Source organism: Oryzias melastigma, linkage group LG8 (assembly GCF_002922805.2).
Source record: "Oryzias melastigma strain HK-1 linkage group LG8, ASM292280v2, whole genome shotgun sequence".
NCBI lineage: Eukaryota > Metazoa > Chordata > Actinopteri > Beloniformes > Adrianichthyidae > Oryzias > Oryzias melastigma.
The window spans coordinates 9,842,004-9,869,494 of record NC_050519.1 but is presented as its reverse complement, the minus strand read 5'-3'; the positions used below and the strand labels follow the sequence as shown (position 1 = coordinate 9,869,494).

Below are 27,491 nucleotides of genomic sequence, written 5' to 3'. Positions count from 1 at the left end.
ATTTAAAAATCAAAGCAATAAATTGATGCTTAATAAATAAAACTGAGCTTCTGCTACAAATATCTGCAATAGCAGTTTAAGATTTATGATTTTTTTTTACTACAACAAAAATGTTTACTTCTTTTTGTTTCAAAATATGTAAATGTTTTTTTTTTCTAACTGGAATTCATTTTTTTTTTATTTAACACTAAATGTTGATAATAAAATTATGGGAGGTTATTTTTTATAAACTGTGTCTGTGCATTCAAGTTCAAGAAACTGGCAAACAAAAGATTTTCTTTTTTTTCCTGGTTTTTGACCAAACAGAATTCTAAAGTGAAAATTGCCCCAAAGCATCACACTCCCGCCACCATGTTGGTGTGATTGTTCCACCAGGCAAGGAACGATCTTATTTCCAGACATGTTGCCAAACGTGTAATTCTTTCCTTTTGAGGCGTACACACATTTTTTTTAGCCACACCTATTTTTCTTTGTCCCAATTGTTCTATTTAATCACCTATGTGTCATACAGCTTTTTAAGGAACAGCAAAATGTTTGGATCTGACTGACAAAAAGCTGTTTGAATAAGATATTTTATACTTTGGAATACCAATATAACAAATGCTTTTGGAATATTTTCTTAAAATAATCATTTTTAGAAAAAACATAAATGTTTAATGGTTAACTGGGTGAAATTTGAAAGTAATGAATCAAACAAAAACATAAAAACACAAAGATTGGGAATTTTGACTATTTTATTTCTAACAACATAAAGTAAAGCTGTGATCTTGGGCAAAATTATTTTTAGTTCATTATATTAGTTTTTCCCAAATGCTAAAACACATTTTCTGAAAAAAATAATTCCAATTTAACCAAACACAATTTTCAAATTATAAGCTAAATATTCAAAATACTTGACTCACTTTGAGATTAAAATTAAAACTACTTTGCTGAAACTTATACACACACACGAGCAAGGTCTTGGTGCACATTAAGGTCTTACTCTGCTTTCCATCTTTGCAAAGCCTCTCAGTTGTTCCAGAACTATCTTTATATTCAGTGCATTTGATTATCATCAAGCATTTTTAATTTTTTATATCAGTTGTGTGTTGATGGTGATTTTTGAGTTTTGACTCTGTGTTGAATTTTTGCCTCGTGTGTGCTGTGAATGCCAACAAAATTGTGTGTTAACTGCAAATTGTGTTTTAGGTTTCGACCAAAGAGTTATGTTTTTGAGAAAAGTGCTAAAGCAGTTGATCAGCTGGTTTACAGAGTGGCACTTATTGTTTTAGCAATTGGGAAAAACTGTAAAACAAATGTGTTTGGAAATGTTTTTTTTTCTTCCGGAAATGCCATACCACGGCTTTTATTTTGGTAAAGATTACAGTTGCAGAGTCCGAAATTCACGGCTAGGGGGCAGAAGACGTCCACGCAATTCTTTACTCTTCGAAAACAAAGGAGGTAATATAATAACAATAATAATAAAATATCTATAATAATCAAAATCATGGTAAAACGTTATGTACTGAAACTCTATTTTGGAAAAAAGTTTTTTTTTTCTTATTCAACTCATTAGTTTAGTGAAATAAATGGTGGCTTTATGGTGAGTTTAATGTATTATAACAAAACTGTGTATTTTTTAACCATAGCAAAATTGCTGTCAAATGCTAATGGAAGGAAGAAACGGTTGTTTTGCATCCAGCTGTGTTAAAACCTTAAAACACATGACAAACGAACAAATATATATATATATATATATATATATATATATATATATATATATATATATATATATATATATATATATATATATTACATACAGAAGGAAAAGCAAATGAAAGTTAAGAAAATATATTGTGATTTTTGCTTCATTTGAAAATACAGTAACTATATTAATTGTACTCCGGATATTTAATGATAGTGAATCCGTGAAGTAATCTAGAAACGTCAATTATAAAGTTACCGGTAGTTTTAAATAATACATTTCCGGGTAAAACTTTCAAAATAAAACCATGCCATGGTGATGTTCATGACCAATGAGTTACGTAGGCTCATTGTTCATGACGGTTCATATGTTGGATTTGAAAAGTGTATTTCTAGTTCTAAAACACATCCAACCTCAATCGACTGGTTTATTAGTAGTATTTATATTTCGTTTGTGTATAAACTACATTTAAATTATTTTAAAGCTTTAATTATCAACTGAAACATTACCTTTACGAGGTTACGTGAATGCATCATTGTTCCACCCTGAGAGGCTGGCAAAAAGCCTTATTTCACAATAGCATACCGATGCACGCACAACAAAACAAATGCACTGAAATTACCCGTAGTCCTCATCGTGTCTGCTCACCAAAAACAAACAATTAAAGATACCGTTCCTACTTTGGAGAAAAACTTTGTCTGATAACTAAAATCGGCTTCGTTGGCAAGCTAAGCTAACAGGAAGAGCTAACGACACTTGTGAAACTCCGGTAAGAATCACTGGCCTGTCGTGTTTCCCTGTTTGCGCTCATGTTTATTGATAATGCTAATTGACTCAGTCACTATAGAAACAGTGACTTAAAAAAACAGGAGAGATTACCTGTCAGCGTGGATTTAGATGCTAGTTAGCGCTGCTAGCTGAGAGTCGTGTGTGTTTGTGATGCTTCACGTCACTAAAGCTAACAGCTAATAGCTTTGTGTGATACATTATTCGTTCAAGGTTCCGTAGGACAGGTAAATTAAACCATTTATTTTATTACACTTGTGTGAGATTTTTTTCTCAAGTAAACAAAAAATTGTTTAGGTCTAAAATTTGGCTTGCCTTGCTGATATAATTTAACAGTCTCGAGAATTTGCGTTAGTTGTTCTGCTAATATTTTTTAGCTTTTTCTTGCTTTGCTAACACACTTGAGATTTTTTTCTTCCTTTTCATTTTTTGTTGTATTATTAATTAGTCTCGCGCTTTTGTTTTCATTGCTTAGATAATATTTCTGAGCATTTTGGGGGTTGCTTTGCTACTAGTCTCGCGCCTTTGTTTTGGCTGTCTTTGCTAACAGTCTCGCGCTTTTGTTTTGCAGCTTGATATCCTCCCTACCAGACTGCTGGACCTGACAGATCCAGCGATGTGAGCAGTTCTGATGAGCATCCTATTGAGTCCCATCTACGTCTGGTTGAGACATCTTTTCATCTGCACTGGAGGAGCACAGAGTAACAAGCGCTACAGCCGGATTAGCTGAATAGGTGTATGTTGCTGAGAGTTGGAGGATAACTCCACAACGATGCCTTTGGGATTGGGAAGAAGGAAGAAGGCATCCCCGCTGGTTGAGAATGAGGAAGGGGAGCCCATCCGAGCCGGCCTCAATGTGGCAGGGATGGACGGGCTGGATGGAGGTGTGGTTGGACTTGGAGAAGGTGCTGCCTCAGAGGGTCTTCCTCCTCCCCCGAACAGCATGAGACCTCGGCTCATCTTCCACACGCAGCTCGCTCACGGAAGCCCCACAGGCCGCATCGAGGGCTTCAGTAATGTTCGGGAGCTTTACGCTAAGATTGGCGAGGCCTTTGGGATACCTGCATCAGAGGTGAGGAGATAATGGTTTGCTCAAGGTTAATAATTTGATAGGTTGTGTTAACTACATATTTCCATGCACAGGTTATGTTTTGCACACTCAATACACATAAGGTGGACATGGATAAGCTGCTGGGAGGTCAGATCGGGCTGGAGGACTTCATTTTTGCCCATGTTAAAGGTCAGAAGAAAGAAATAGAAGTGTTCAAAGGGGAAGACGCTCTGGGTCTGACAATCACTGATAACGGAGCAGGCTATGCTTTTATCAAGGTGAGGAAAGCTTTATTTTTTAATGGTTACTGACGGGCATTCTGCTGTATCAGTCACCAAACTTATGCCGCCTTCCAGAGAATCCGTGAGGGGAGCATCATCCACCAAATCCAGGTCATCAACGTTGGGGACATGATCGAGTCCATCAACGGCCATCGCCTCATCGGCTGTCGACACTACGAAGTTGCCAAAATGTTGAAGGAGCTTCCGAGGGGGAAGATGTTCACCATCAAGCTGGTGGAACCTCTCAAAGCTTTCGGTGGGTGTGAAGAAAAGAAATCGATTGTTGATTTTGTCAGTAAGGTTCATTTTCTGATTGGAGATGTGTTACACAAACCATTTTTGTGTGCAGACATGATCGGTCAGAGGTCTGGAGGCTCCAGATCAGGATCAGGGGTTCAGCTGGGCACGGGCAGAGGAACCCTTCGCCTGCGCTCCAAAGGTCCCGCTACGGTGGAGGAGCTGGTAAGCGTGCCTGAACTCCATTGAAATATCAGATCGAGTGTTTGATCTGAACATGTATCTGGATTTTTTCAGCCTTCTGCGTTTGAAGAAAAGGCCATCGAGAAAGTGGATGACCTGCTGGAGAGTTACATGGGCATCAGGGACAGCGAGCTGGGTACGCCCGCTTGTGTTTGTCGGGTCTGTGTCGCCTTCAGCGTTCATCCTAACTTGTGTTTCCTCTCTGCAGCTGCCACCATGGTGGAGCTGGGAAAAGACAAGAAGAACCCAGACGAGTTCGCTGAAGCTCTAGATGAAACTCTGGGAGATTTTGCCTTCCCAGATGAGTTTGTTTTTGACGTGTGGGGCGCCATCGGAGACGCCAAGGTCGGACGGGTGTAACATCAGAAACTAATGAGGCTTGAAGACGTCTGTGTAGGTTTTACATGCACTACTAGAACACACTACCACCATAAGGTTTTTAAAAAAAAGAATCCCAGTGTACACTCCTCCTACTTTTGTGCTTCACATTTTTGGGAGTTGATCCAGAAACACGGAGAGGAAGGCAGCGCCTTCTGTCTTCCTGCTTTTCCAGAGCACACTAGCACACCAGGGAGCATTTCCCTCATCGAAATGACCATGCATGTCGTAGATGCTCGTCGTGGAACAAAACAGAACTGACCTCTGAAACGTGAGAACCATGAGATCTGTGGAGTTCTCCAGCTTGCACTGTGCCGCCCGCGCAGCGTTGCTAACCAGGAATAGAGACAAACACGGGGTTGCACTGCACCTGTACCAGTGTTTTTGTTCTCGTCGTTCTGAGCATGTGCTGTTACCTTTTAATCTCTTCTCATCATGAAATCATGTTGTCATAGGTCAAAACAGAAAATAGATGGTTTCAGGGGAGGTTGTAGAAAAGTTGTAGCTGTTAACTGAAAAGATGTTTTGTTTTTCTTGCTGTAAGTGAGGATGGCTGCACCTAACTTTCTGCTTTTCATGGATTTTTTTTTCATCAGCTTTCTAAGAAAACCAGTGTTAACCAGAAGCAGACAGGTTTCCAGGTTTGTCGATTTATTTTTTTATAGTTAGTGTTTTTTTATATATATATATATATAAATATATAAAGTGATGTGATGTTTATTTTAAAAGAGAAAATGTGTAACAGGAGAATTTGTGTTGCAACTTTATAACACAACAGTATTAAGTACAGAAAAAAGGTTCTAATTTCATACATTTTTCGTGAGTTTTAGTTTAAAAACCTGAAGCACGACGAGAAACTTTAGTTGTGTTGATGACGGGATGATGTTGCACCAACTTCAGTTTAAGTTAAAGATGACAAAGTCGGTGTAGCCTCATGTGAGAAGCTGTTTTTCCTTCATTCCTCAGAGTTAATGAATTCCCAAATGGGTGATGTAATGAAACTGATGCTCAAACACTGTAACACTAGGAACATTAATTTGTTGGCTTTGTTTACACTGTTGTCCAAATATATTGCAATAACAACATTTGTATGTTTTATTTTTCTTCGTCCTTCAGTTTCTTGTGTTGATTATTAAAGTGTTTATTTAGGTCAGATGTTTTAACGGGGTTTCTCCAGATGTAATAAACTGAAATGTTTCACAGAATTCAGAGAAAAACCCTCCCCTGGAGGGCGGATTTCTTCTCACCTCTGTGTCCTCCTGAAAAATATATGACATCTAACTAAACGGTGAAATCCCTGAGTGTGGAGAAGGTAATAGGATCTGTTTTGGTTAACTTGATAGTCGCAGTAGCCGGGGTCACTTACAGGCCTTGATCGTGGAGGTGGTAAACTGAGAAGGCAGCCAAGTCTGACAAAATGTTTCAACCATAAACGTGGGTTTTATTGTAATCAGCAATAACATTCGAGGCATTTTTCTTTTTCTACGAATTGCTAGTTAACCTGGGCGTTTGATGGGGGGTTGGTGGTGTGGCCTTTGTTTATAAGACAGGGAGTAAACCGGTTCCACAAGCCCTTGTTGATCTATAACTCGGACTGCTCATAAGGCAGACCCACATTACTCTCCGGACTCTGAAGCTGAAACATTACGAGGTGCCACTTCACGCTACAGAGACCAGACCAATGGCGCTGCGCCCTCGAGCTTCCTCCAACCCTGGAAAACTTTCCCTCCTCCAGGTTCCCAAGGCCATTTCATCTCTTCGACCGAGGGCTGTCTCCTCGCGCTCGGGCTCCATGCTGGAAGAGGAGCTGTCGTGTCCCGTCTGCTGCGAGATCTTCAAAGAACCTGTGGTGCTGAAGTGCAGCCACAGCTTCTGCCGGGCCTGTCTGCAGGAGTTCTGGAACAAGAAGAAGGCCAGGCGCGAGTGTCCCATCTGTAGGAGGAAGTGCTCTCTGACGGAGCCCACCGTCAGTCTGGCGCTGAAAAATGTGGCGGACACATTTCTGAGGGAGCAGGAGCGGAGGGCAGCCACGACTAGAGATGGCGTGAAGGTGGTGGAGATGGTGGAGGTGACGTGCGCCACACATGGGGAGGCTTTCAAACTTTTCTGCATGGATGACTTTGAAGTCCTGTGCTTCGTGTGTCACACTTCCAAGAAGCACCAGGGACACAGACTTTGTCCCGTGGAGGAAGGAGCCCAGGATCTCAGGGTGAAGTACTCAGTGTTATTGCACAAAAATGAATTCTTAAAAACTGTTTTCAAACTTGGACATTGTGGGAGTTTATTGTTTATTATAGGCAGGGCTAAAGGAAGAGCTGACCCCTCTAAAGAAACATCTGCGACGCCTGTATGAAGCCAAGCAGGAGTGTGATGACACAACGGTCCACATAAAGGTATAAATAAACATTTATGAAACCTGCATGACCGCTGACGTGACTACAATCACAGCTGAACTATGCTCTGTTAGCATACAAACACGGATCATTACTGACGTTTTAATATTTGACCCGATTGGGTAAAAGCATTTGGTGTCAGAAGTGGGATCTAATTCTAAAATCCAGCAGTAACAAACATTTCAATAAATATTTGTGGAGGAAAAAGTTATATTCACCATTATTTCCATCATGTGTGTCAGAACCAGACTCAGGCCACAGAGAAACAGATCCGCGAGGAGTTCCAGCAGCTTCGAGACTTCCTCCAGCGTGAAGAGGAGGCGCGGCTCGCCGCTCTGCAACAGGAGGATGAGGAGAAGAAAGAGCGGGTGAGGAAGAAGTCTGAGAGCATCACCAGAGACATCCTGACGTTTTCTCACGCCGTCATCGCCCTGGAGAACGAGATCGCATCCGATGATGTTCGCTTCCTGCAGGTGAGGGGGAGTTTTCCAAAATAAAAGCACGACATTTTGATGTCAGTAAAAATAAACTGAACTGTCTGTCTCATTCTTTCAGAGTTACTCCAGCGCAAAGAAAAGGTACATTTATGATGTCAAATTTGCTTCATTTGGGGGTTCAGTTAGTTTTGATAGATTTATTTGTTTCCCAACAGATTAGAGATCACACAGAGAGATCCAGAGAAGCTGTCAGGTGTCCTTATAAATGTGGCCAAGCATGTCAGCTCCCTGAAGTACAACGTTTGGGAGAAGATGGTGGATCTTGTCCACTACAGTATGTTTTTTTTTCACTGTCATCACTCATGTTTTATTTTGGCTCTAATATGACATCATTCCTTTCAGCCCCCATCACCCTAGACCCCAACACTGCGTACCCCTGGCTGTCCCTCTCCTCTGACCTCACCATGGTGGCCAACACTGGCTTCCTCCAGCAGCTCCCAGACAACCCCGAGCGCTTTGGCCACTTTGTCTTCGTGCTCGGATCAGAGGGTTTCGTCTCCGGCCGCCACGCCTGGGAGGTGGAGGTGGGAGACAAGATAGACTGGATGCTTGGGGTGGTCAAGGAGTCCATCGACAGAAAGGGTCGCATCTCTGGCTGCCCCGAGGGCGGCTTCTGGATGATCTCGCACTATGAGGGCGAGTACTTGGCCATGACCAGGCCAAGCACGCCTCTGTGCTTGGAGGGGCCGCTGACTCGAGTCAGGGTGCAGATGGACTATGACGCCGGGGAGGTGGCCTTCTCTGATCCTGTGAGCATGAAGCCCATCTACACCTTCAATGACTTCTTCACTGAAAAGATGTACCCCTTCTTCTGCCCCGGATCTAACATCAAGGGCAGCAACCCCAAGCCTCTGAAAATCTGCCCCGTCAAGGTGGCTGTGTGGAACAGTGCAGCGTGGTAATCAGTTCTGGAAAAATGAATTCAGTCTGGCTAAAAACAGTCTGTGAAGCACAAAGAGGTTGTTAAAATTTGCGTTTTTTTATCAAGGGAATGTTTTCCTCAGTGAAGCAAAATGCCCCCTGGTGATCAAAAAGTCCTACAAAAGAGCAACCCATTTACAGACTGTTTAACCAGCATCAGTTCTAAACTATCAGTGATTGAAATATAATTTAGAACAAAGAAATCGGGTTATTATTTGATGCTTTTGTTAATTTATGCTCAGAATTTGGAGCTGAACTGCAGTTTTTACGGTTCAGTTGTAATCTGTAATCAAAGTCCTTTTAAAGTTAATAAAAATGCTATTTTTGAGCCACCAAACCCGTGTGTTTTTTGTCTTTACTGTGCAAGAATAACCACTTCTGCTTCATTGTGGTCTGCAGAAACCACGCAGCGACAGCGTAAACACTCCAACCCCATAATGTGAAGCTGTGCATCACGAGGCGGATCTTGACTAATAAACTGTCTTCAATCGCAGACTCAGCTTCCTCTGCATTGTTCCAGCGGAGGAACTGTGGAGAGTGGCGGAAAGTTGCTGACTAACCTCCTCCTCTCATGTCAGCGGGCAGCCGGGCAGGATTTTCACAAAATAGCGGCTGACTCTGGAGAGGAGAGGGGGAAAGAGGAAAACAGACATAAAAGGAGTTTGAAGCTTTCAAATGACCTTTTCATGGTTTAATTCTATAATTCTGTACATTTTAGCACAAAACTCCTCAAATTACCCAGCAGGTTGAGATCTGCTGTCCTCACTGGAGATTTTGGATCCCACTTATATGTACTGCAAAGGTCAGAGCTGTCTGTCAAGACAGGAGCATCTGCAACACAACAGTAGACGTCAGATGAACATCAAACCAGTCGGATACTTATTCAGGGAAGTGCGATTGCCACAGGAGAATAGAAAAGATGGTTTTCAGAGGATTTGTTGGTGCTTTAATACGAAGAGAATGTCATGTCGACCTGGTGTCCCTGAAAGAGTCTTCTTGGTGGGTGGGGCTTCTGCTCCGTTAACATTCAGGGCTTTGTTCACTATTGTGATAAAAAATCCCAACCAGCGTTTCCTCTGCTGCTCGTAGATTATAAGGAGCGTATTGGCAAGATCCTGGCAATACGATACATGTTGCAATTATGTATCTCACGATACAATACATATTGTAATATGTGTCTCACGATACAATACATGTTGTAATATGTGTCTCACGATACGATACATATTGTGATATTTCTCTCCAGATACGATACATATTGCAGTTATGTGTCTCACGATACATTACATATTGTTATATGTGTCTCACGATACGATAGATATTGTGATATTTCTCTCCAGATACGATACATATTGCAGTTATGTGTCTCACGATACGATACATATTGTGATATGTGTCTCACGATACAATACATATTGTGATATGTGTCTCACGATACGATACATATTGTGATATTTCTCTCCAGATACGATACATATTGTGATATGTGTCTCACGATACGATACATATTGCAATTATGTGTCACAATATGATACATATTGTGATGTGTCACATGATATGATACATATTGCGATATATCTCATGATTGTACCATAATAAATTTTCCCTTTTATTTTAAGAGTATGACTTAGAGAAAAACCTCTTCCTGAATATTAAAGCGTCTTTCATTTTAATAAAATAGAAAAATTAATTTTATTTAATGATTGCAACATTAAGCACTGCAAAAGGAAAATAAAAAAAGGTTAAATATTGTCTTGTCAGCATTTTAATTCGATACAAGTATCGCCGAATGAAATATCGTGATATATGACTGAATCAAATTTTCTCTACACCCCTATAGATTAACCTGAGCTCCACTGTGAGTGCTCTTTTGTTCAGAGCACTTATTCACATACGATAACTGCACCAGAGAGCAGAGCCTGACATGAATCACATGACCTTGAAGCCAATTAGTGTAAATCTCACATATCTTATCAATGCCTCGTCAATAAAATGTCATTTGATAAAGAAATTCTGCCTAAACTGACTGAAACCCAAAACAGGAAGAAGACGATGGCGTGTTCTCTGCAGTGACTTTAATATGTACATAATCATTTTCTGATGTAACAGCACTGAAACAAGAGCGGTGATGTCAGCCGGGATGGCGTTTGGACGCCCGCCACACGGCTGCGCTCTTTCAGTGTAAAACAAGTCTGTCATAAAAGAGGCTTAAAGATTCTTGATTGACAAAATGAGTTCATATAGATGTCAAACAGCAATGAGCATGTGCAGAACAAAGGACAAACATGATGCATCTTTTATTATTATTATTATTTTTGTTAGAGAAATAAGAACTTTTGGACTAAAAGGCTTTATTACATATCAACTCTAAATTGGCAAAAATGTTTTTGTACTTAATGTGCAATAAATACATAAAATATTTACTTGCAAAGCTCATGACTCAGCGTTGAAATGAATGAACCCCTCCTCTGATTCACAGAGGTTTTCCTACATGATAGTATAACACAGTTTGCTGTTTGTTCTTGGTATTTCGTTCAATCCCAGGACTTCTAACATGCACAACAGCAAACGTAAGCCGGTGGAGGGTTGGCTCACGGATGAGCAGAAACAGAGAAGTTAATAAAATCAGGCAAACAGTGAATGCACTCAATCAACACCTTCATACACAGTAAAGCTCGCTCAAATCTTCATAACAGAGACGGGTGCTCTTTGGATTCTTCCACTGCTGGTGAGCGTACAAACTGGGAGCAACACGTTTCAAAAAGGTTTCATGGTGACTTTTTTTTTTTTTAAAAAAAGAAGTGGTTTGGAGAATGTTTTCACTTTTGAACACCCCAAAGAACATGGACTTTGACGCAACGCTTTGACAAACACAAAGGAAACAAACATCCAGAACTTTGGACTCTTGGCTTTCCGGGTAAATTAGGCAGTGTCTTGCTCCAGATCCAAAACCACGCACACATTTTCATTCACACACAAAACAGTGTAGACAGCGGTGTGCAAAGTTCAGGGCAACTCTGGTTAAACCGCCCGCTTCTGTGAAAGGTGAAAAAAAAGAAAAGTTAAAGAGCCACTCTGATGAAAATGGTCTTTTTAACATTTTCTTGTGGTATTTTTTTCATAAAACGTTGCATTTAAAATGACATTTTTCAGTATTTGTTTATTCAAATTGTTTTAACCATGAGCAGACGAAAAGTCGTTTGAAAAAGAGCCTATTTGTGACGTAAAAAAATATGCCACAGGCTCCCTGTTTTGTATTTGCTGCCGTCAAAAGTAAAGACAAGAAAGAAACACTTTTTTAATTTAATTTTTAATTTTTTTTATGTTTTTTTTTTTTTAAGATTAAGTGTGATTTGGTGGCTCTCGTTGGGTTCTGCTCTGTAAAAAACAGGACGAAATGGCTCTTTTGCTGTTAAAGGATGCAGACCCATGTCCTAGAAAATGACATTTAAGAAAAATGCGGCTAAAAATGGAAAAAAAAACATAGTTAAATTTTCATCAGAGTGAGTATTAAAATACTTTAGCTGCAGGAACAGTAAAATATTGTGTAACAGGGTTTAATTACTTTATTTTTAATTATTTAAAATTGTTATTTTACCCAAAACACCTCACACTTCCAGTATTTTTAAAGTTCTCCAAAATGTTTTCTCAAATTTTCATCTTATTTGTTTCCTCTTGAGAAAATTTTCAGCCGAGGCAAAAAAAAAAAAACAAAACTCCCCAGAAGTTTTGATTGTTTTTCCGCTAGTGGAAATCATTTATGTGAACTTTCTGAGTCAAAATACTGAAACGACATCAATGACTGAATCACACAGGAAAACAGGTCCCTTGTAAATAACAATGATTGCCCCATTGGCAAATTTTCCTTAAACAAGCAATGGGGTGGAAACAATTTTAAGAAAAATTCTAGTCACTAACAATTTTTTCACAAACTAAGATTTGAAAAATGTTCTTGATAATCTCTTTTTTTCTTGCAAGACAGTAAATAAAACAATTTTTCTTTTTACTTTCTTAAGACTCTTTTTCGAAGTGAAGGCTTAACAGAGCTTTCAAATTGAGTTTAGCTTTCATCTTTAGAAATATGATCCAATTTAAATCCTGGTTTAAGTCGTAAGCTTATGTTTGAGATTAATTAATCTTCTGAATCTGGTCATTGGGTTGCTGGAGCCTATCCCTGCTACTGTTGGTCAGTTACCAGGTTGAACAATCACAAAGATTTCACTCCTCGGGACAGCTTTGAATCCTCAGAAGCATTTTTGAGACTGTGAGAGGGGTGCCCAGAGAAAACCCATGTATGCATGAGGAGGACATGCATACAAAAAAGTCCAGGCTGGGATTCAAACCAGAACCTTCTCACTTCATCACCGTGCAGCCTGAAAGGAGTCAGTGATGGAACATTTCACAGCAGCAGGCCTTCTTTGCACACCACTGAATCCACTCTGCAGACACACTATGTGATATCCCAGGTAACATGCACATACACAGAATTAATACATGACACTTTTCATTAAATGCACTTTTGGGTTGCAGCTCTCTGCTTTGAAAATAGGAAGGTGCATAAATAAAAACATTCCCATTTTTATAGAAAAAGTCCATGCAGTCTGTGACTTCTGCAAGACTGAGAAGGAGGGCCGTCAGCCATCTGGCAGTCTCCTTTTCTGCCTGTGGGGATTTTGCTTCTCCATCTTGTTGATTTTGTGAGTCCCCTGATCTCTCGGTCGTTGTGAGAGTACTTTTAGTCCTTTTTTGCCTCTCACAGATGAGTGCTGTCCTGCGTGTCAAACCTGTGGCTCTCTGATAGTCCGGCGCTGCACTTCCTGCTGCTCCCCTGATTGGGCACCAGGGAGAGGGGGTCCGGTCTGATCAGGTACCTGCAAATTGGGCACAGACAGGAGCAGAAATTGAATTCTCTAATAACTGCGATGACGTGCTGTGCTTCTTTCATATCGCTTATATATGGTGTTATTTGCTCACACGACGTCGTGCAGCTCCAGTCTGGTGTCTGGGGAGGGGTTGATGAGGATGTACGACAGTCTGTTTCCTTGGTCTGTCATCCCATCTGACACAGGAAGAGGAGAGGTTTGTGAGGCAGGAAATGAAGCAGGCAGAGGAAATAGAGGCGGTTTGACATCTGTTTGTGCGGCGGCGAGGTTCATTTTTAGTGAAATAATTGAATTTTCAGGCTTTGAAACTCACTGAATCCAGTCGGAGAAAGACCCAAGTGCTTCATCCTCGTCCGCACCAAAGCGTTCAGCTCCTGTCGCTCCGAACGCCGGAACAGGGTCAGCCTCTGCTGAGTGATCCTCTCCGCTGCGCTGCCGGGACCCCCTTTGGCCCCGCTTGACCCTCGGCCTCCTTTCCGGCTCAGCCGCCGTGCCCACTGCATGCTCTTCCTCCTGAGCAGCGGGTGGTCGGAGGAGTGGGAGGAGGTGGAGATGGGCTCTGAGGAAGTGGAGTTACGGTGAGCGCCTGTGCGGGACAGGAGGGGCTCTCTGGGTTCTCTGGTGTCCTCGTAGTCTTCAACCGTGATGGATACCTGAGACTAAGATGTACAAAAAACACAGTCATGAAGAATAATCGTGCAGATAAAAATCCTCAAAAAAGTCCATTGTTTTAAGGCCTTTTTAAATGTTCTTCAAGCATTTATGAAGAAAATTCTTTCTTCTTGTCTCGATAGCACAATAGTAAGCTAGTGGGAAAACAAAGGGATGATGGGAAGTCAGGGCAGGCTTACTTATAAAGAACTACTGTCATTCTGCAGAAACTATGTCTTAAAAAATTACAGGATTTTTTTTTGGACAAAACAGCATAATTGGGAAAGCTTTTACAAGAATTAGAATAATTCTAAATGTGCTAGAACATAATAGTAGCTGACTTCAGAGACTGGAAGCTTGTGTGCCTCTGTACGGTAGATGCCTATAGGAATGTCTCCATTGGAGGAGCATAACTTCTGGTAGAGTCTGCCATAGGTTCGGATCCAAAGATCATCTTCTGTGATTTTCATCTGCAAAACAAACAAACAAAATGACAGTTCAAATCTGCAGTGATCTAACTAAATCCACTAGGTTCAGTTTTTATTTCGGAGCACTCACGGCACAAAGGAAACCTGAGCCAGGCATGGAGTCCAAACCGAGCAGCAGCCTGGAGATGGAGATCATGTAGTCCTTCACAAATGACTGAAAAAGTGAAAAGATGGTAGTTGGGATTTTACAGCAAAACAGGGAAAGATCTTTGTATTCGGTGAGCGTGATGGATAAACCTGGTAGAGGAGAGTGTCCAGCATGCTAACACTGAACACTTTCCCAGCTGCAAAAGGAAGACGAAACATGAAGACCAGGTTGGATCCTTTCTCTTTTTCTTTCTGCAGAATAAAAATCACACAGAATCCCCAATTACTAGTATTTCTAGAAAGGTTTGAGCAACTAATTCAGTTTAGCATGAACTTGCCAATGTTTTAACAAGGGGAGGGTATCAATAATAAATTCCAGAATCAATTCGATTCAATTACCCAGAGCATGGATAGATTCAATTCCAATTTTTTTTCAATTCTTTCAATTCACTCAATTTTTAAGCAGTACACTTTTTTCAAGAAGAATAAGCAAAAACAGTGCTTTAGACCACATGTGGTTACTTTAAAAATATTTCCCTGCTAGTATATAAGGATGTTCATTGAGTCAGCATTGTAAGTTTACGTCAACCGAGCACTAGCATTAGCCATCCTATTGGAAATTCCATTAAATGTTAGCATCAAGCTAGTGGATTTTAGCTTAATGTGCTAGATCAATCTCTATTTTTATGGATCGATTATTGATCTATTAGGCTTAGATCAATTCAGATAAATTAATTGATTTTATCAACCCAGCCCTAGTTTTAACAAGACAGAGACTTTCAAAACCAAAAACAACTTAACAAAGAAAGGTTTTAATACCTTTAAATCCTGGATTTTTTTATTCTGTTAATTTAAAGGCTTTAAAATTCTGAGGTTGACAAATAAAATGGGCTTTAACAATGCAGAACAGTGCTTTGTGCTTTTCCCTCAGTTTTCCTTGGAAAACACAGTCTGAGAGTAATGTGAAATAGAAAAAGAGAAGATAATTGAAGTTATACTGCCTTCACCTTTTCTAGTTTGGACAGAGCCAGGGAGTAGTGGTCTTTGACTTTGAATTGCATAAAGCGCATGTTGGCTGGATGAGTGAGCTCTGTGATGATACTGAGCGCCGGGAACAGTCTGGGAGATAAAAAGAAAGAACGGGGAGTAATCGAAAAAAAAAAAAAAAGAGACAAGCTTCAATCTATTGTGCGCCATTGAAGAACAGTTATGGCAGACCTGAATAGGGTTTGTACATTGACAATGGTTTTTGCATCAGCCATGTAGTCCTCCTCTGCAATCATGGAGCTCTCTTTGTCAACCACCACCATGGTGTCGGCAAACGTCACTCCACAACGGAGCAAACTGTCCAGACTGAGGAGAGTATAGGAAATGGGATGTAAGAAAAAAACAAGTTAAGAACATAAAAAGGAAAAAGAAAAATGTAATTAAGAGGTCCGTCTTACTTGTCGATGGAGCCCACTGTGTAGAACACCATGGGAAACCAGCAGATTGCTTCTAGGAAATCTGCTTCAGGTCTAAACAGATCAGAACACAAACACACTTAAGAGCCCCACCAGCAGAGAGTCAAACAGTACATTACCAAAACAGAGCTTTTATCCACAACAATGGATCTGTGAGGGACACCTGAAGGGTTCGAGATATCGGTCGGTACAGCTTGTGAACTGGGAATCAAACCGGCTCCACTCACAGGGAAAGAGCATCCCCTTCAATCAAGAGCTAACGTTCCCACAGTGAAAAGCTGCTCTCAATCTGGAACAAAACAGCCAAAAGGCCTTCTGAGAAAGCTGAAAATAACAGCTCCGCGCTGGAGTGACTCAGCATTTTATTGCCTTTTTATTGGATTCCACTCTCATTCGGCTGACTGCTTTTGTGCACCAGCCACAAAAAAAAAAAAAAAAAGCATTTAGCTTTTCACAAATCATGTTTACCGTCACCTGAAATAGCTCATTTTTTCTCCTCCACTTGCTTTTTAAGATAGAACCAATTTCACCTCATGCAGCCTAGATTTGCTGTGCCGCCTGCTGCTGCTGGTTTGGTGCCGAGTTTACAATCAAACCAGGACAATCAAAGGGTTCTCACATGCTTTCCAATAGCAGCACGATGGGGTTGAGCTCCTTCCTGGGTCGGTAGTAAGCCCGTAGAGGCACGATGAAGTTGTACAGCCCGTTTCCTGCACTCTCTGCTGACACGATGATCAATTTATTTTTGAATCCATAGGAGCGCGCATCCTCAAACGGGATGTGATGACAAGCCTAAGGGAGGAGGGAGGACATGTCATCAGGTTTGATAGACCATTAGAAGTAAAGAAAATCATTCCGGCAGCGAACCTTGTCCATGCGCAGACAGCAGAAGGGCATCTTTTCTTGTAGAAGATGGCACAATGTGGGTGAGCTGCCGATGTAGGGGGAGTTTAGTGGGTATCCCTTCACCCACCTGAAGCACAGGTCAAGATTAACCACAGGATCCATCAATATCCGTTTGGGAACGAGCTCACCCCATCCACTCACTCGCAGTGTCGGCCCCACCAGCTGGCGCCCTCATCCCTGTCGCTGTCGTCTTTGCTCTCCTCTGCCCCTTCATCCTCCGACTGGTCCCCCAGAAGGTCAAAGGTGGGATTGTTGACGCCGTCCACCAGCTCCAGGACGGGGGCGATGCTGTGCCGCCTCTCCTCAGCCGAGTCCCCCATGGCCGGCAACGCCAAAGTGTTGGCGCCCCCCATTTCAGTCCTGGAGCTGCTTCTGCTTGCTCTTCCGCTGCCGAGACCCGGGCCCCCCGGGTCCTGGCTTTCTGGGCTGCTGTCACTGGAGTCCTGCAGGTCGATGGCCACGGTACCTGAAAGAATCAAAAAGCAGAACAATTTAAAGTAAAAGCTGCAGGTTTAAATGATGCCCACTGGGTGGTGCATTTGCACAATAACACAACATTTGGCAACAGTAAATTGTTATTTATAGTATAAAAGATGTGCAGAAATGTAGCTGTCTCATGACAAGTTACACTTGACCTGACTGACCCATGCTGGCGATGATACTATGGACTGGCAGGCGTGTGAGTCCGTGGTAGATACTCTGCTGCATTCCTCTGGTATTTCCCCCTGTGCCTCCCCATGACGGCTCCCTCTGACCCCTGACGAACGCCGAGTTCTCTTCCTTGGAGATGTTGATGTAGAAGCAGGTGTCCGAGGCCCCCATGATGTGACACGGCCCGGGATTTAACAAGATGTTGGTGGTGTCCAGTCGGCGCACGCCGATTAGGCAGACTCCATACCTGCAGACGTGCACGCCGACAGGGTCAGCTCTCCGCCGCATGTTTTCACATCCCGGATCACGGCATTGTCACTTACTTTTTGTGTGCATGAAAAGATGCAAAAGTGAAACTCTTGCCCTGGTATTCCCCGAAGAATTTGCTTTCTTCCAGGCGAATGTGATGCACCTCGTTGGCAGAGCAACGTCTGTAGGTCCGGTGCCATTGGTCGGAGGAACTTGCACCGCCTTCTCTGAAAAAAACAAACAAACAAAAAGACTGTTCTATGAAGCATTCAGCTCAAAATAGTTCACATCGGAGTATTATCCATTAAAGCCTATGGATGCTACATCTGTCATCTGTCAGAGTAATCAATAGCACAGTGAGGGCATGGATGCACACGAGGGCGGTCAGCTTTCCTGGAGCAACAGATACGAGTGAAGACGATGGGAGCTTCTCGGGGGGGACGAGGCTCTAGACGCGGAGGCTAAAGAGGTGATAACAGGAAGCAAAGGGTTGTGGGGGCAGTGTGAATGTGGGTGTCCTGCAACAAAGACCTTATTATATAAAAATGTGTTATAGCAAATGTTCAGTTCACAGGAACTACATGGAAGTTAAACAACAAACAGGAATAACTCAAGTGTTTTGGCATGTAAAAGTTAGTAACCTCGCCCACCTGAATGTTTAAAAACACAATCAGGACATTTTATGAAACTCTCTTAATGCAAAGACGAATCCAGAGGGAATATAAAGTCCCTGATTGTTGATTTAACAAACCAGAGAATTGAATTTTTCATTAACTACGGCTTCATAACTGCCTTTGCCAGATGCATGGCAATAGGAAGTGTTTGTTTCAAAAGGCAAATCATCTCATTATATTTTTAATCATTTCAGAAGATCCTTTCATCATTTGCCTAATAACACAGTTGTCTGAGTCATTTTACATCTTATTTTTACAGCAGCAATAAAATTGCTGGTGTGCTTGATAAAAAGCTGCTTTTTCGTTTTTATTTAAAACATTTATCTTTGACTTGGGGAATGATGCTATCAAGCTAATCAAGGCTCTTTACAGCGGAGAAGAACTTGATGAACTAGTTTGTCATTTTATGGCAGAATTAGGCAAAAACCCTCATATTTTATTGTAATTTGTCTGTCTTGATTACGACGTTTTTTTTTTTTTTTTTTTTAAATGAGGGAATAATGGATCTCCCGATAACCCGAGTGACTCAAACATCCAGCATTGGTCAATTTTATTTATTCTGACCTTCTCCTCTTTTTTCACTTTATGGTAATTCAGATAATTTGTGTAAAACCTCAGTTAACCCGGCACTAACATTTACATATTTCTGATATTTTGTGGAGTTTGCTCATGTTTTGAAACACCGCTTGTGGCCCGATGGTGACTGATTTGATCCTTATGGACTGGGACAATCTATTCAAAGGTTTTAACCCCGCAATTTGAAACAGGCGAAGTTCCCTTAAGCAAGGCAGTTGCATTGCATTTCAATATACTCACAAATTTTAATTCATTACATTTCGATTAAACAAATGCCAGTTTGTTTGCAGTTAAAACCATTGACTGAATAAGAAAACTGGATTGAGGGACTCCTTCCACTTCGTGTTCCAAACAGGAAGTACTTGCTGGCTTCAAGAAGTGAAATTCCCATAGACTTTTATTAAAAAATTACATACATTATATTTGTTAGAATAACCATTCTTGCTCAGATACCTGTTTAAAAATGCTCTTGCTAATCCAAACAGTATCCTTTTTTTCTGTAGCAAAAGTTACTCAAGTTATACACTGGCCAATCAGATGCCTCAGTAAATCTACACATTCTCACTCCCAACTTGTCATATATGGACATATGGTTAGGGCCCCCTCCGTGTCACTTTTTGACGTTTTGGGTGTCCTTGACCTCTGATTAGTGCCTGTGGTCTGGTATTAAGTGGCCCTCGGACTGGTTTCCAGTCGGTAGTTTGGGGACCCCTGATTTAATGGGGACAGCCAGCACGTCTAAAAGTGACATGGCCCGAACCAAACGCATATTTATGACGAGTTAGGAGTGAGAATGTGATGATAGAGTAGGTGGTGCCCACAGGCCCCCACATCAAACCCTCAAAATGTTTGCCTAATTTCAGTTGGTAGAGATGTGGATTTCCTACGAGAACTCTCCTGATTGGTCAGCATAGAAACAACTACTCAGACTGATTCACTTCTTACTGATGTCGTCTGGCTCCATATCACTAAAAAATGGCCAGTGAATTTACTTAATTTTCTTGGAGCCAGAAGTAAGCCATTCTCTATGGATGATGTCACACTCACTCCATCCAATTCTCATATACTGTCAACGGATAAAACACAGTTTTTGTTCTTACTTTGTAGAATTTTGCTTTCAGTGCCTCACCCAGCAGCACAAACTTTACTTTTACTTTACTTTTTTTGCAAAGCTGCACCCCCAGCTCAGGCAGCCATGATCTCTCACTTCAAAATGCATTCGCATGTTTCAATTGTTTTCTACCTGTTGAGGACTTGAAAGGCTCCCGCGCGCTGCTTAAAGGCCTCTTGATGTGCGGTCCTAATAAATAAAACATACGGAGATGAGTGACAGCGAGGAGGCTAAAGCAGCTGTGGCCTACAGGTTATGTTTGTCTGCTGTATATCTGAAAGTCTGGGTGGTGAGGTCATTATAGAGAGAGCAGCAAAACCAAGTCAACTCACTGTCCTCTGGAGGAGTGGATCAACAGAGTGATAAGAGTTGAGGTACCAGGGCACACGCAGTTTAAAGCCAGCATCGCGTACTTAAACTCCTCTTCACACACAACATGATCTGCACAGAGAAAGACAGCAGGAGACAAAAACACAGTCATCATTCTTTGCTAATTGACTCAAGAATTGATTTATACTGAAATTATAAACAGAACAAAAAAATCAATACAAGGACAACTAAAAATAGAAAATCCCTCTTTAATTTCCATATGAAAGTCAGAACTTAAAGCTTTCTATAAGTGTTATTAAGCTTTTGTACAATTTAAAAATGTCATTGTAGCATTGTGACTAAACAATTAACAGTTTTTGGCTACTTTTGTTGACAATTGTTTTGCAGATGTGTATGTGGCATAATGTGTAATCTAACAAGTAGTGACTTAAGACATTTTTTTTAATAAATTAGTGTCAAGCATCTGGTAAAAGTAGCATTGTTTTTATTTTTTAGGATAAATCATGGCAGAATTTCCTATTTACATCCATTATGGCTAAAACGAAATCTAATCTCTCGAAATCTCTTTGACTTTGTACGCCAGGGAAGTCAAACTCAGTCACATAGGGGGCCAAATTCCAAAACAGACCTTAGGTTGTGGACCGAACAGGATAAGCATTTATTGAACACACCAAAACTAAACTTTTAAAACTGTAAAAACATAACTTTATAATATGGGTTAAAAACAGGCAGGAACATTATTCTAGAATAAATATTTATATTCTTCTTTATAGAGAGGATTGAACAGTATAATGCATTTAAAACCTCAAAAGTAGAATTTTCAAGGTATGGCCCCTTTAAGCCCAGTGACTCTGTTAAACTTAAGTTTTATTTAGCAGTTTTATATTTATGTCATAAACTAAAAAGAGACATGTCAGAGGTTTTATTTTTATGTTTTCATTTTCTAACAGGCTGCGACTTGTCTTTCTAACATAAAAATGCCAATAAAGACAGTCCCCACTGTGAACTGTTTCCTCTAAAGCGTAACTTTATTGACGAGCAGATGCTGATGCGACCATCCGCATTACCATATTCCATTTCTCAAAGAAAGACATTTTCATCAATCTTCTTCTTCCAAAAAGACAAACTGCCCACTGAGAAAAGATCCATTTCACGCCACTGTTGGGATCTGGGAGGGGGAATGGGCTGACCTAGCAACAGGCCAGTGATTCAGTATGATCCTTATTGAACCATCTATCACTCGCCCACCGTGGCCCTGTCTGTGGGCCAACCAAACCAAACTGAGCAAACACAGATGACACTTGTTTACCTGTTGCCTCACAGCTTCCTCTTTGTGAGGAAATCCAATAGAGCGATTAATGTTTGTAGTAAGCCAATCAGGGGAAAAAAAGCCAAGGGAGCATCTATTTCCTGCTCTGTGTAATTCTTGATTGAATTGTCTTCAGTTCAGTGCACAAGCATACGGTGTCTATTTAGGAAAAACAGGTTTTAAAAGTATAGTATGTGCTCTGTATTGATTGGGAATAACGTGGTAGAATCAAAGTCAGTCAGCTGTCAGTTAAAGCAGCAAAAGGCCAACGAAAATATAAATATAGCCGTTATTAACTTAATGAGGCATCAGTGTGCTTGAGGGTGTTCAGGTTATAAACATGACAATTAAAGATGCTGATGGTGAACCCTCTGCTTAAGTGCTAATGTCTTCCTTTTTTAGCTTAGAGCAGCACATCACGATGCAGCTCACATAAACACTCAGTTTTTCCTTTGCTATTCAGTCTGTCAGTTCATTTTGAAGCTCATCGAGAGCAAAGGGCGTCTGAAGCCTGGAGAGAAAATGGAATAAATACTGAAGCAGTGTCTGCCATTTATGGTGGCCAGAATATAATTGTTTCCACCATTATTCAATTTCTGGTGACATTTTTTTCCTTATATTACAAATGTATATTAAAAAAAAACTATTTTCTGTCATTGTGGACCTTAAAGTCTCACTCCAGGCCCAGATGATAATTATTAGTATGATTACGTTATATATAGCCAAAATTAAGCCAAAATTTTTAGGACATAGTTTCTGCAGGGCGGCAGGAGTTCATAAGAAATTCCCCTCTGAGTTGTGGCCGGGATTGTTGGTGCAGAATAAGTATCAGAAGTCAGAGCTCTGTCTCCCCCTCTGGTCACCGGTGGTAGTCATCCCCAGACTATTAATGCACTACATCTCCCAGCCGCCCCAGCACTCAATCCCTGCCTCTCATTGACAATCTCCCACATGAGTTTTAAGCGGCGCACTGAGCCTCGTTAAGTGCGATGTATTGTTTATGCCACCCCAACTGCATACAGAGCGTTATCTTCTGACCCTGACTCGTCTTCTAATGTTCTTGATCCTGATTCTCATCCGATTCTGTCTGTCTGCCACCTGCCCCTCTGCCAACCAGACCTGAACTACGACTATTCTAGCCTGCTCTTTGATATTGTCATCCCAGCGTCTGACCTCTGCCTGCCCGACCCTGCTTTAGCTCTGTGGACTTTTAACTGTGCTTGACTCCTGGCATCTTGTCTGTGCTAAGGAACCTCCTGTGCATGGAACCCATTAGTGACAGTAAGCCTGCCCTGACTTCACATCATACCTTTGTTTACACTCTTCCACTGCAGCCGACTGTAGCCGACTACAGTCGACTGTGGCCGACTGCAGCCAACTGTAGGTGACTGCAGCCAACTGTAACTGACTAGCTGGCTGTAAACGACTGCAGCCGATTGTAGCCGACTACAGCCGACTGTCGCTGACTTCGGTCAACTGTAGGAGACTGCAGGCGATTGTAGACGAGTGCAGCCAACTGTAGACAAGTGCAGCTGACTGTAACTGACTGTAGCCAACTGCAACCGACTGTAGACGACTGCAGCCGGTTGTAGCTGACTGTAGACAACTGTGACTGACTGTAGAGAACTGCCGCTGACTGCAATTGACTAGATGACTGCAGGTGACTGCAGGTAATTGTAGATGACTGCAGCCGACTGCAGCTGACTGTAGCCAACTGTAGCCAACTGTAGCCAACTGTAGCTGACTGTAGCACCTACGTCACTGCAAAAAAGCTTTGTCCCTCATTTGCTTGTCAGCTCCAGAAAAAAATACTTAGAAAAGCAATTTTAAGCTTAATTTTCTTTATCCGTGTCCTTCACTATGAGAAAAATGTCACCAGAACATGTCAAAATCACCAAAAACATGTTTTTCATTGAAGTGGGTCTTCAAAATCTTGCAGCTTTTAAGAATTTCCTTGTAATTTTCTTCAGGCTAGTAACACAGGTGCACACCTGTATTTCCAATGGTGTCTATACTGTGTACATGTAATTATTTGAACTGTATGCTGGCGCGCAATTACAATCTGACCACGGGCCCACCGGTTCAGCTAATTAAATCAGTAAACTGCTATTGTATTCAAAAGAGAGCTGTCATCGAGGTGCAGCTACAACACAGTCAGGCTGTTGTTTCCTTCAGCACATAACCTGGATGTATAATCAGTGGACCCGGTTCTGTTTTGGTTCGACCAACACCTTCCTTGCACTGCTTCAGCTTCACTCTGACAGATTTTTTTTCTAATTAACTTTCAGCTCATAATAGGCCACATTTGAGGATCAAATTAAATCGTGTACCCCGGGCTCATTAATGCTACCCACACACACTTCCTAATGAGTGTATTCTAGTAGTGTCAAAATATGTCATCCGTGCTCGCGGTGGCACTCATGTGACTTGTTACCCAAGTCTCTTCTGTGACCTGAGTGTTAAGGGGGACACAGGTTATTTTTCAACTTTGCTCTGCTGAAAGCACTCAAGATTTTTAGAGCCTCAAATGCTGCCGTGTATTTATGTTCTGCTCTGAATGGCATCAATCAGGGGAACACCTCGTGGCTTTGTAATGAGAAACAGTATCCACATTGTCCTACATTCATCTTCTGAAATGAATGAAGAGGGGATTTCAGCATGTCAAACATGGTGTTTAAATGAGATAAAACATCAAAGCCAGTCCCATGTGGGCTACAGTTGTCAAATCCATGGCAGAAGCACAGGAGATTCATCCTGCTGAGCTCACTGCTAATCATATACGGCAGAAGGGGTTTGATAATGAGTGAACATGAAATTCTTTTTTCTGACTAACAATTCCTGCCTTGCTTTAAGAGCACTGGGGGAGGATTGGACAGAGTGAGAGCTCGTTTGCAGCTGCAGAACCCATCAAAAGAAGGGATTTGCTCCTCTGAGGTAGCAAAGTAAAATGTTAATCATTGATGGAGACGGCTGGGATAAGGCTGGCGGGCCACAGTTGAGTCTGACATTCTCCAGGGCTGTGGGCCAAGAGATGTGTGAGGCTATAGGAAAGGCTGTGAGAGAGTCCGTCACTCACAGCTGACTGACTGGCATCTTCTGCTGAGCAGGAATAGAATGGAGTATCTCCAAAAGGCAAGGCACAAAACACACAAAGAAACCCCCCAGAAGGCTTATAGGCAAGCTGCGCCAATCTGTCCTGCACTTCCTCAGAGCTGGGAGGGCAGAGAGTCCTCTAATAAACAAGTCACATTTACAACTAACAAACCAGACATTGAAGCTCAGATAAACAAAAAGAGACAGTGATCAAACCTGGATTTATTGTGCAGATAGTTGCTGAGCAACTCCCCTCAAGCAAATTAAATTTGTGGCTATGTCCCAAATCCTTCTCCCTGACTCCTAAAAGACAAAATAAGGTGGGACTATCCAGTGTTTCTAGTGCAATTTAGACACCATGCTCACTACCTTTTTTACGCCAAACATGGAATCAACCATTTGTTGAAGTGAAAACCTAATAAATATGAACATTTTACAAAGACTATTAATGAATCCATTGTGTTCTGATAATAAAAACTTGGGTACAATGGGTACATCCTGCTTGGAGTGTGAGGGGGGAGGAGTCACACATTCCAGTGCTTATATGCAGTTAATGGTTAGATGGTCATAAGAATTAGACACTCCAACTTTACACAGGAGCGTTATTCTTAAGTCTTTGCATGGTGACATGCTAACAGGACAGTAGATTCTGCTCTTCTTCTCTTGCTATCCGTCCTACATCAACACCTAGTGGTTACATCAGAACACAATAGATGTGCAACCTGCATAATGGTGACACAATTCTGTTTTCCACTGAGCAGCCACACATTAAGGGGACTTCCTAATCCCACGTCTTTGACTTTATTCTCACTGCTCACCTGCAAACTTGACATGGAACTTGTTCTCCGGCTTGAGGATCTGCACGTACAGGGGGCAGTTTGGAGCAAAGTCTTTGACAGCCCAGGCTCGCAGAATCGTCTGATGATCCTGACACGATCCAAAAAAGATGGAAGTTGAGATTGAGGGGGGGACCAACGCAAGAAGGAAAAAGGGAGAAAATGAAGCAGAGAGCTTTCATTAGAGGCATCAGATTGCAGCTCCTTTATAACAATCCCCCCTAAATTATTGATCACGTAGAGCAATTTGAATGATCTCAAACCCTCAGAGTAATACAGATCTCACATTTCTTGGCAGGCTTTGTCAGAACCATCGTGACTTAATCATGTAAGGCAGGCTGAGTTAAAAATCCAGATGAAGATAAAACAAGTTTGAGGACTAAAGCTGTGCATGCATAGTTTCAAGGCTCCATCATGGTTTGGGGTAAAAAAAGAAACATTTTGAGTTTAAATCTAGTTTTAAAGATCAAGTTTGAGGATTTGGTACTTAGCAGACATAGAAATGAGTATTTTATAATGTGCAGGAATATTGTTTGATGATCCTACATTGGAGTTGATCTTTCCTCCCAATTTATTTAACTCAATTTCCTCTTTTCTGTGTTGAATTTTTTGGAGTATAAGTCTCATTTTTTGCATAGTTTGGCCAGGGGTGTGACTTATACTCTGGCGCGACTTATATGTGGTTATAAAAAAGAAATGGGAACAACCACTAGAGGGCACTGTGAGTGTATCAGTATTTGCTTCTGATGGGAGCACAGAAAAAGAAGCACCGCTCAGTCTTGCGCCGGCCTTGGGATTGTTTCAAAGTGACATCAAGGACAAAAAACTCAACACATTTGGTAATTTGAAATGTTATAAAGAGTTTTGTTGACTTGTGTGCATGTTCTTAATGCTATAAATATCGGATTACTTGTTCAAACGTGGCTCTAATGTAGGCTACTAGATTCTTTCTATGCTTCATGAAGCTAAATAAGCATCAGCATGTTACGGTAGTGAAGCTCTAATATTGTTATCGATTCTATTATAATAACTTTACTTTCAAAATGAAATGTCCCATATCTACGGTGGCCCTGGAGTACAAATTACACCAATAAATCATTTAATGCAAACATGAGATCACAATGACAATTTAAAAAGCAAAGCAAATAACACAAAAATGAAAATAAATAATGTCAAGAAATGAACCACAATAAGAAACCAAGAAAGGTAGGTATTGTGGGACATTGCTTTTTGGAGGATGACGAGTTAAGTTTTTTCAATTGTGTCGTCCTTATCCTACATTAGGATAAATACAGAGCATATCTAGTTTCACTACATGTTTAAAGAAGTTTCAGTTGAAATAATGGACAAACGTCATCATCCAATCAGCAGTGTCTCATACTTCCTTCCTTTTCTAGTTTGTGTAATAAAGAAAAAAAACTATTCAAAAAACGAAAGTAATTTCCAGAGAACAAAATGAAATGTTAAAAATAAATAAACAAAAGAAGAAACCAGAAAAAGTGAGTATTATGTGACATCACTAATTGGGTGATGATGCTGGATTTTGGATGTCTGAGTTTTTTTCAAATGTGTCTTCCATGTCTGCGTACTTATATATTTTATGATAAATATGGAGCAAATCCAGTATTGCTTCATGCCAAGTAACTTTAGATGGAATGGTGAACAAACAGTCACATCACTGATGTCCCATCATATCCACCTTTTCCAGTTTCT

General features: G+C 41.2%; 3 protein-coding genes across 5 annotated transcripts in view; 2 read left to right on the top strand and 1 right to left on the bottom strand.

Moving 5' to 3' along the window:
- Positions 1 to 2,199: 2,199 nt before the first annotated feature.
- On the top strand, positions 2,200 to 5,745 carry gipc1 (GIPC PDZ domain containing family, member 1). 2 transcript variants are annotated; one of them, XM_024272024.2, is made up of 7 exons: positions 2,200 to 2,453; positions 3,042 to 3,542; positions 3,614 to 3,799; positions 3,878 to 4,058; positions 4,152 to 4,264; positions 4,337 to 4,418; positions 4,491 to 5,745. In XM_024272024.2, the coding sequence occupies exons 2-7, from the start codon at positions 3,243 to 3,245 to the stop codon at positions 4,640 to 4,642; spliced, it is 1,014 nt and encodes a 337-aa protein (XP_024127792.1). In that variant the 5' UTR covers positions 2,200 to 2,453; positions 3,042 to 3,242; the 3' UTR covers positions 4,643 to 5,745. The 2 variants fall into 2 exon arrangements, with proteins under 2 accessions (XP_024127792.1, XP_024127794.1); XM_024272026.2 differs by lacking the exon at positions 2,200 to 2,453 and adding an exon at positions 2,501 to 2,697.
- trim35-12 (tripartite motif containing 35-12) lies at positions 4,605 to 8,799 on the top strand. Of its 2 annotated transcripts, XM_036213227.1 has the most exons (7): positions 4,605 to 4,675; positions 6,396 to 6,869; positions 6,958 to 7,053; positions 7,296 to 7,526; positions 7,609 to 7,631; positions 7,706 to 7,824; positions 7,893 to 8,799. In XM_036213227.1, the coding sequence occupies exons 1-7, from the start codon at positions 4,655 to 4,657 to the stop codon at positions 8,450 to 8,452; spliced, it is 1,524 nt and encodes a 507-aa protein (XP_036069120.1). In that variant the 5' UTR covers positions 4,605 to 4,654; the 3' UTR covers positions 8,453 to 8,799. The 2 variants fall into 2 exon arrangements, with proteins under 2 accessions (XP_036069120.1, XP_024127791.2); XM_024272023.2 differs by lacking the exon at positions 4,605 to 4,675 and having other exon boundaries at positions 5,896 to 6,869.
- A 1,730-nt stretch (positions 8,800 to 10,529) lies between these two features.
- The window catches only part of LOC112146672 (potassium channel subfamily T member 2), a gene marked incomplete in the record, with an annotated part of 42,259 nt that continues 25,297 nt past the window's right edge, over positions 10,530 to 27,491 (bottom strand). Inside the window, 17 exon segments of the mRNA XM_024272609.2 lie at positions 10,530 to 13,342; positions 13,446 to 13,530; positions 13,668 to 14,013; positions 14,347 to 14,475; positions 14,564 to 14,647; positions 14,731 to 14,832; positions 15,588 to 15,699; positions 15,799 to 15,933; positions 16,026 to 16,097; positions 16,663 to 16,835; positions 16,911 to 17,016; positions 17,091 to 17,415; positions 17,594 to 17,847; positions 17,924 to 18,076; positions 20,343 to 20,399; positions 20,543 to 20,651; positions 25,761 to 25,869. Of these exon segments, the coding sequence (XP_024128377.1) occupies positions 13,225 to 13,342; positions 13,446 to 13,530; positions 13,668 to 14,013; positions 14,347 to 14,475; positions 14,564 to 14,647; positions 14,731 to 14,832; positions 15,588 to 15,699; positions 15,799 to 15,933; positions 16,026 to 16,097; positions 16,663 to 16,835; positions 16,911 to 17,016; positions 17,091 to 17,415; positions 17,594 to 17,847; positions 17,924 to 18,076; positions 20,343 to 20,399; positions 20,543 to 20,651; positions 25,761 to 25,869 (2,469 nt within the window).

What these genes read in the sequence shown, in the direction of transcription:
- gipc1 (XM_024272024.2), top strand. Translation starts at nt 3,243, where the DNA reads ATGCCTTTGGGATTGGGAAGAAGGAAGAAGGCATCCCCGCTGGTTGAG. An exon ending in CAGGCTATGCTTTTATCAAG is followed by an intron (nt 3,800 to 3,877) that starts GTGAGGAAAGCT and finishes GCCGCCTTCCAG; the next exon opens with AGAATCCGTGAGGGGAGCAT. An exon ending in CCGCTACGGTGGAGGAGCTG is followed by an intron (nt 4,265 to 4,336) that starts GTAAGCGTGCCT and finishes GGATTTTTTCAG; the next exon opens with CCTTCTGCGTTTGAAGAAAA.
- trim35-12 (XM_024272023.2), top strand. Translation starts at nt 6,342, where the DNA reads ATGGCGCTGCGCCCTCGAGCTTCCTCCAACCCTGGAAAACTTTCCCTC. An exon ending in ATGATGTTCGCTTCCTGCAG is followed by an intron (nt 7,527 to 7,608) that starts GTGAGGGGGAGT and finishes TCATTCTTTCAG; the next exon opens with AGTTACTCCAGCGCAAAGAA. An exon ending in TACTCCAGCGCAAAGAAAAG is followed by an intron (nt 7,632 to 7,705) that starts GTACATTTATGA and finishes GTTTCCCAACAG; the next exon opens with ATTAGAGATCACACAGAGAG.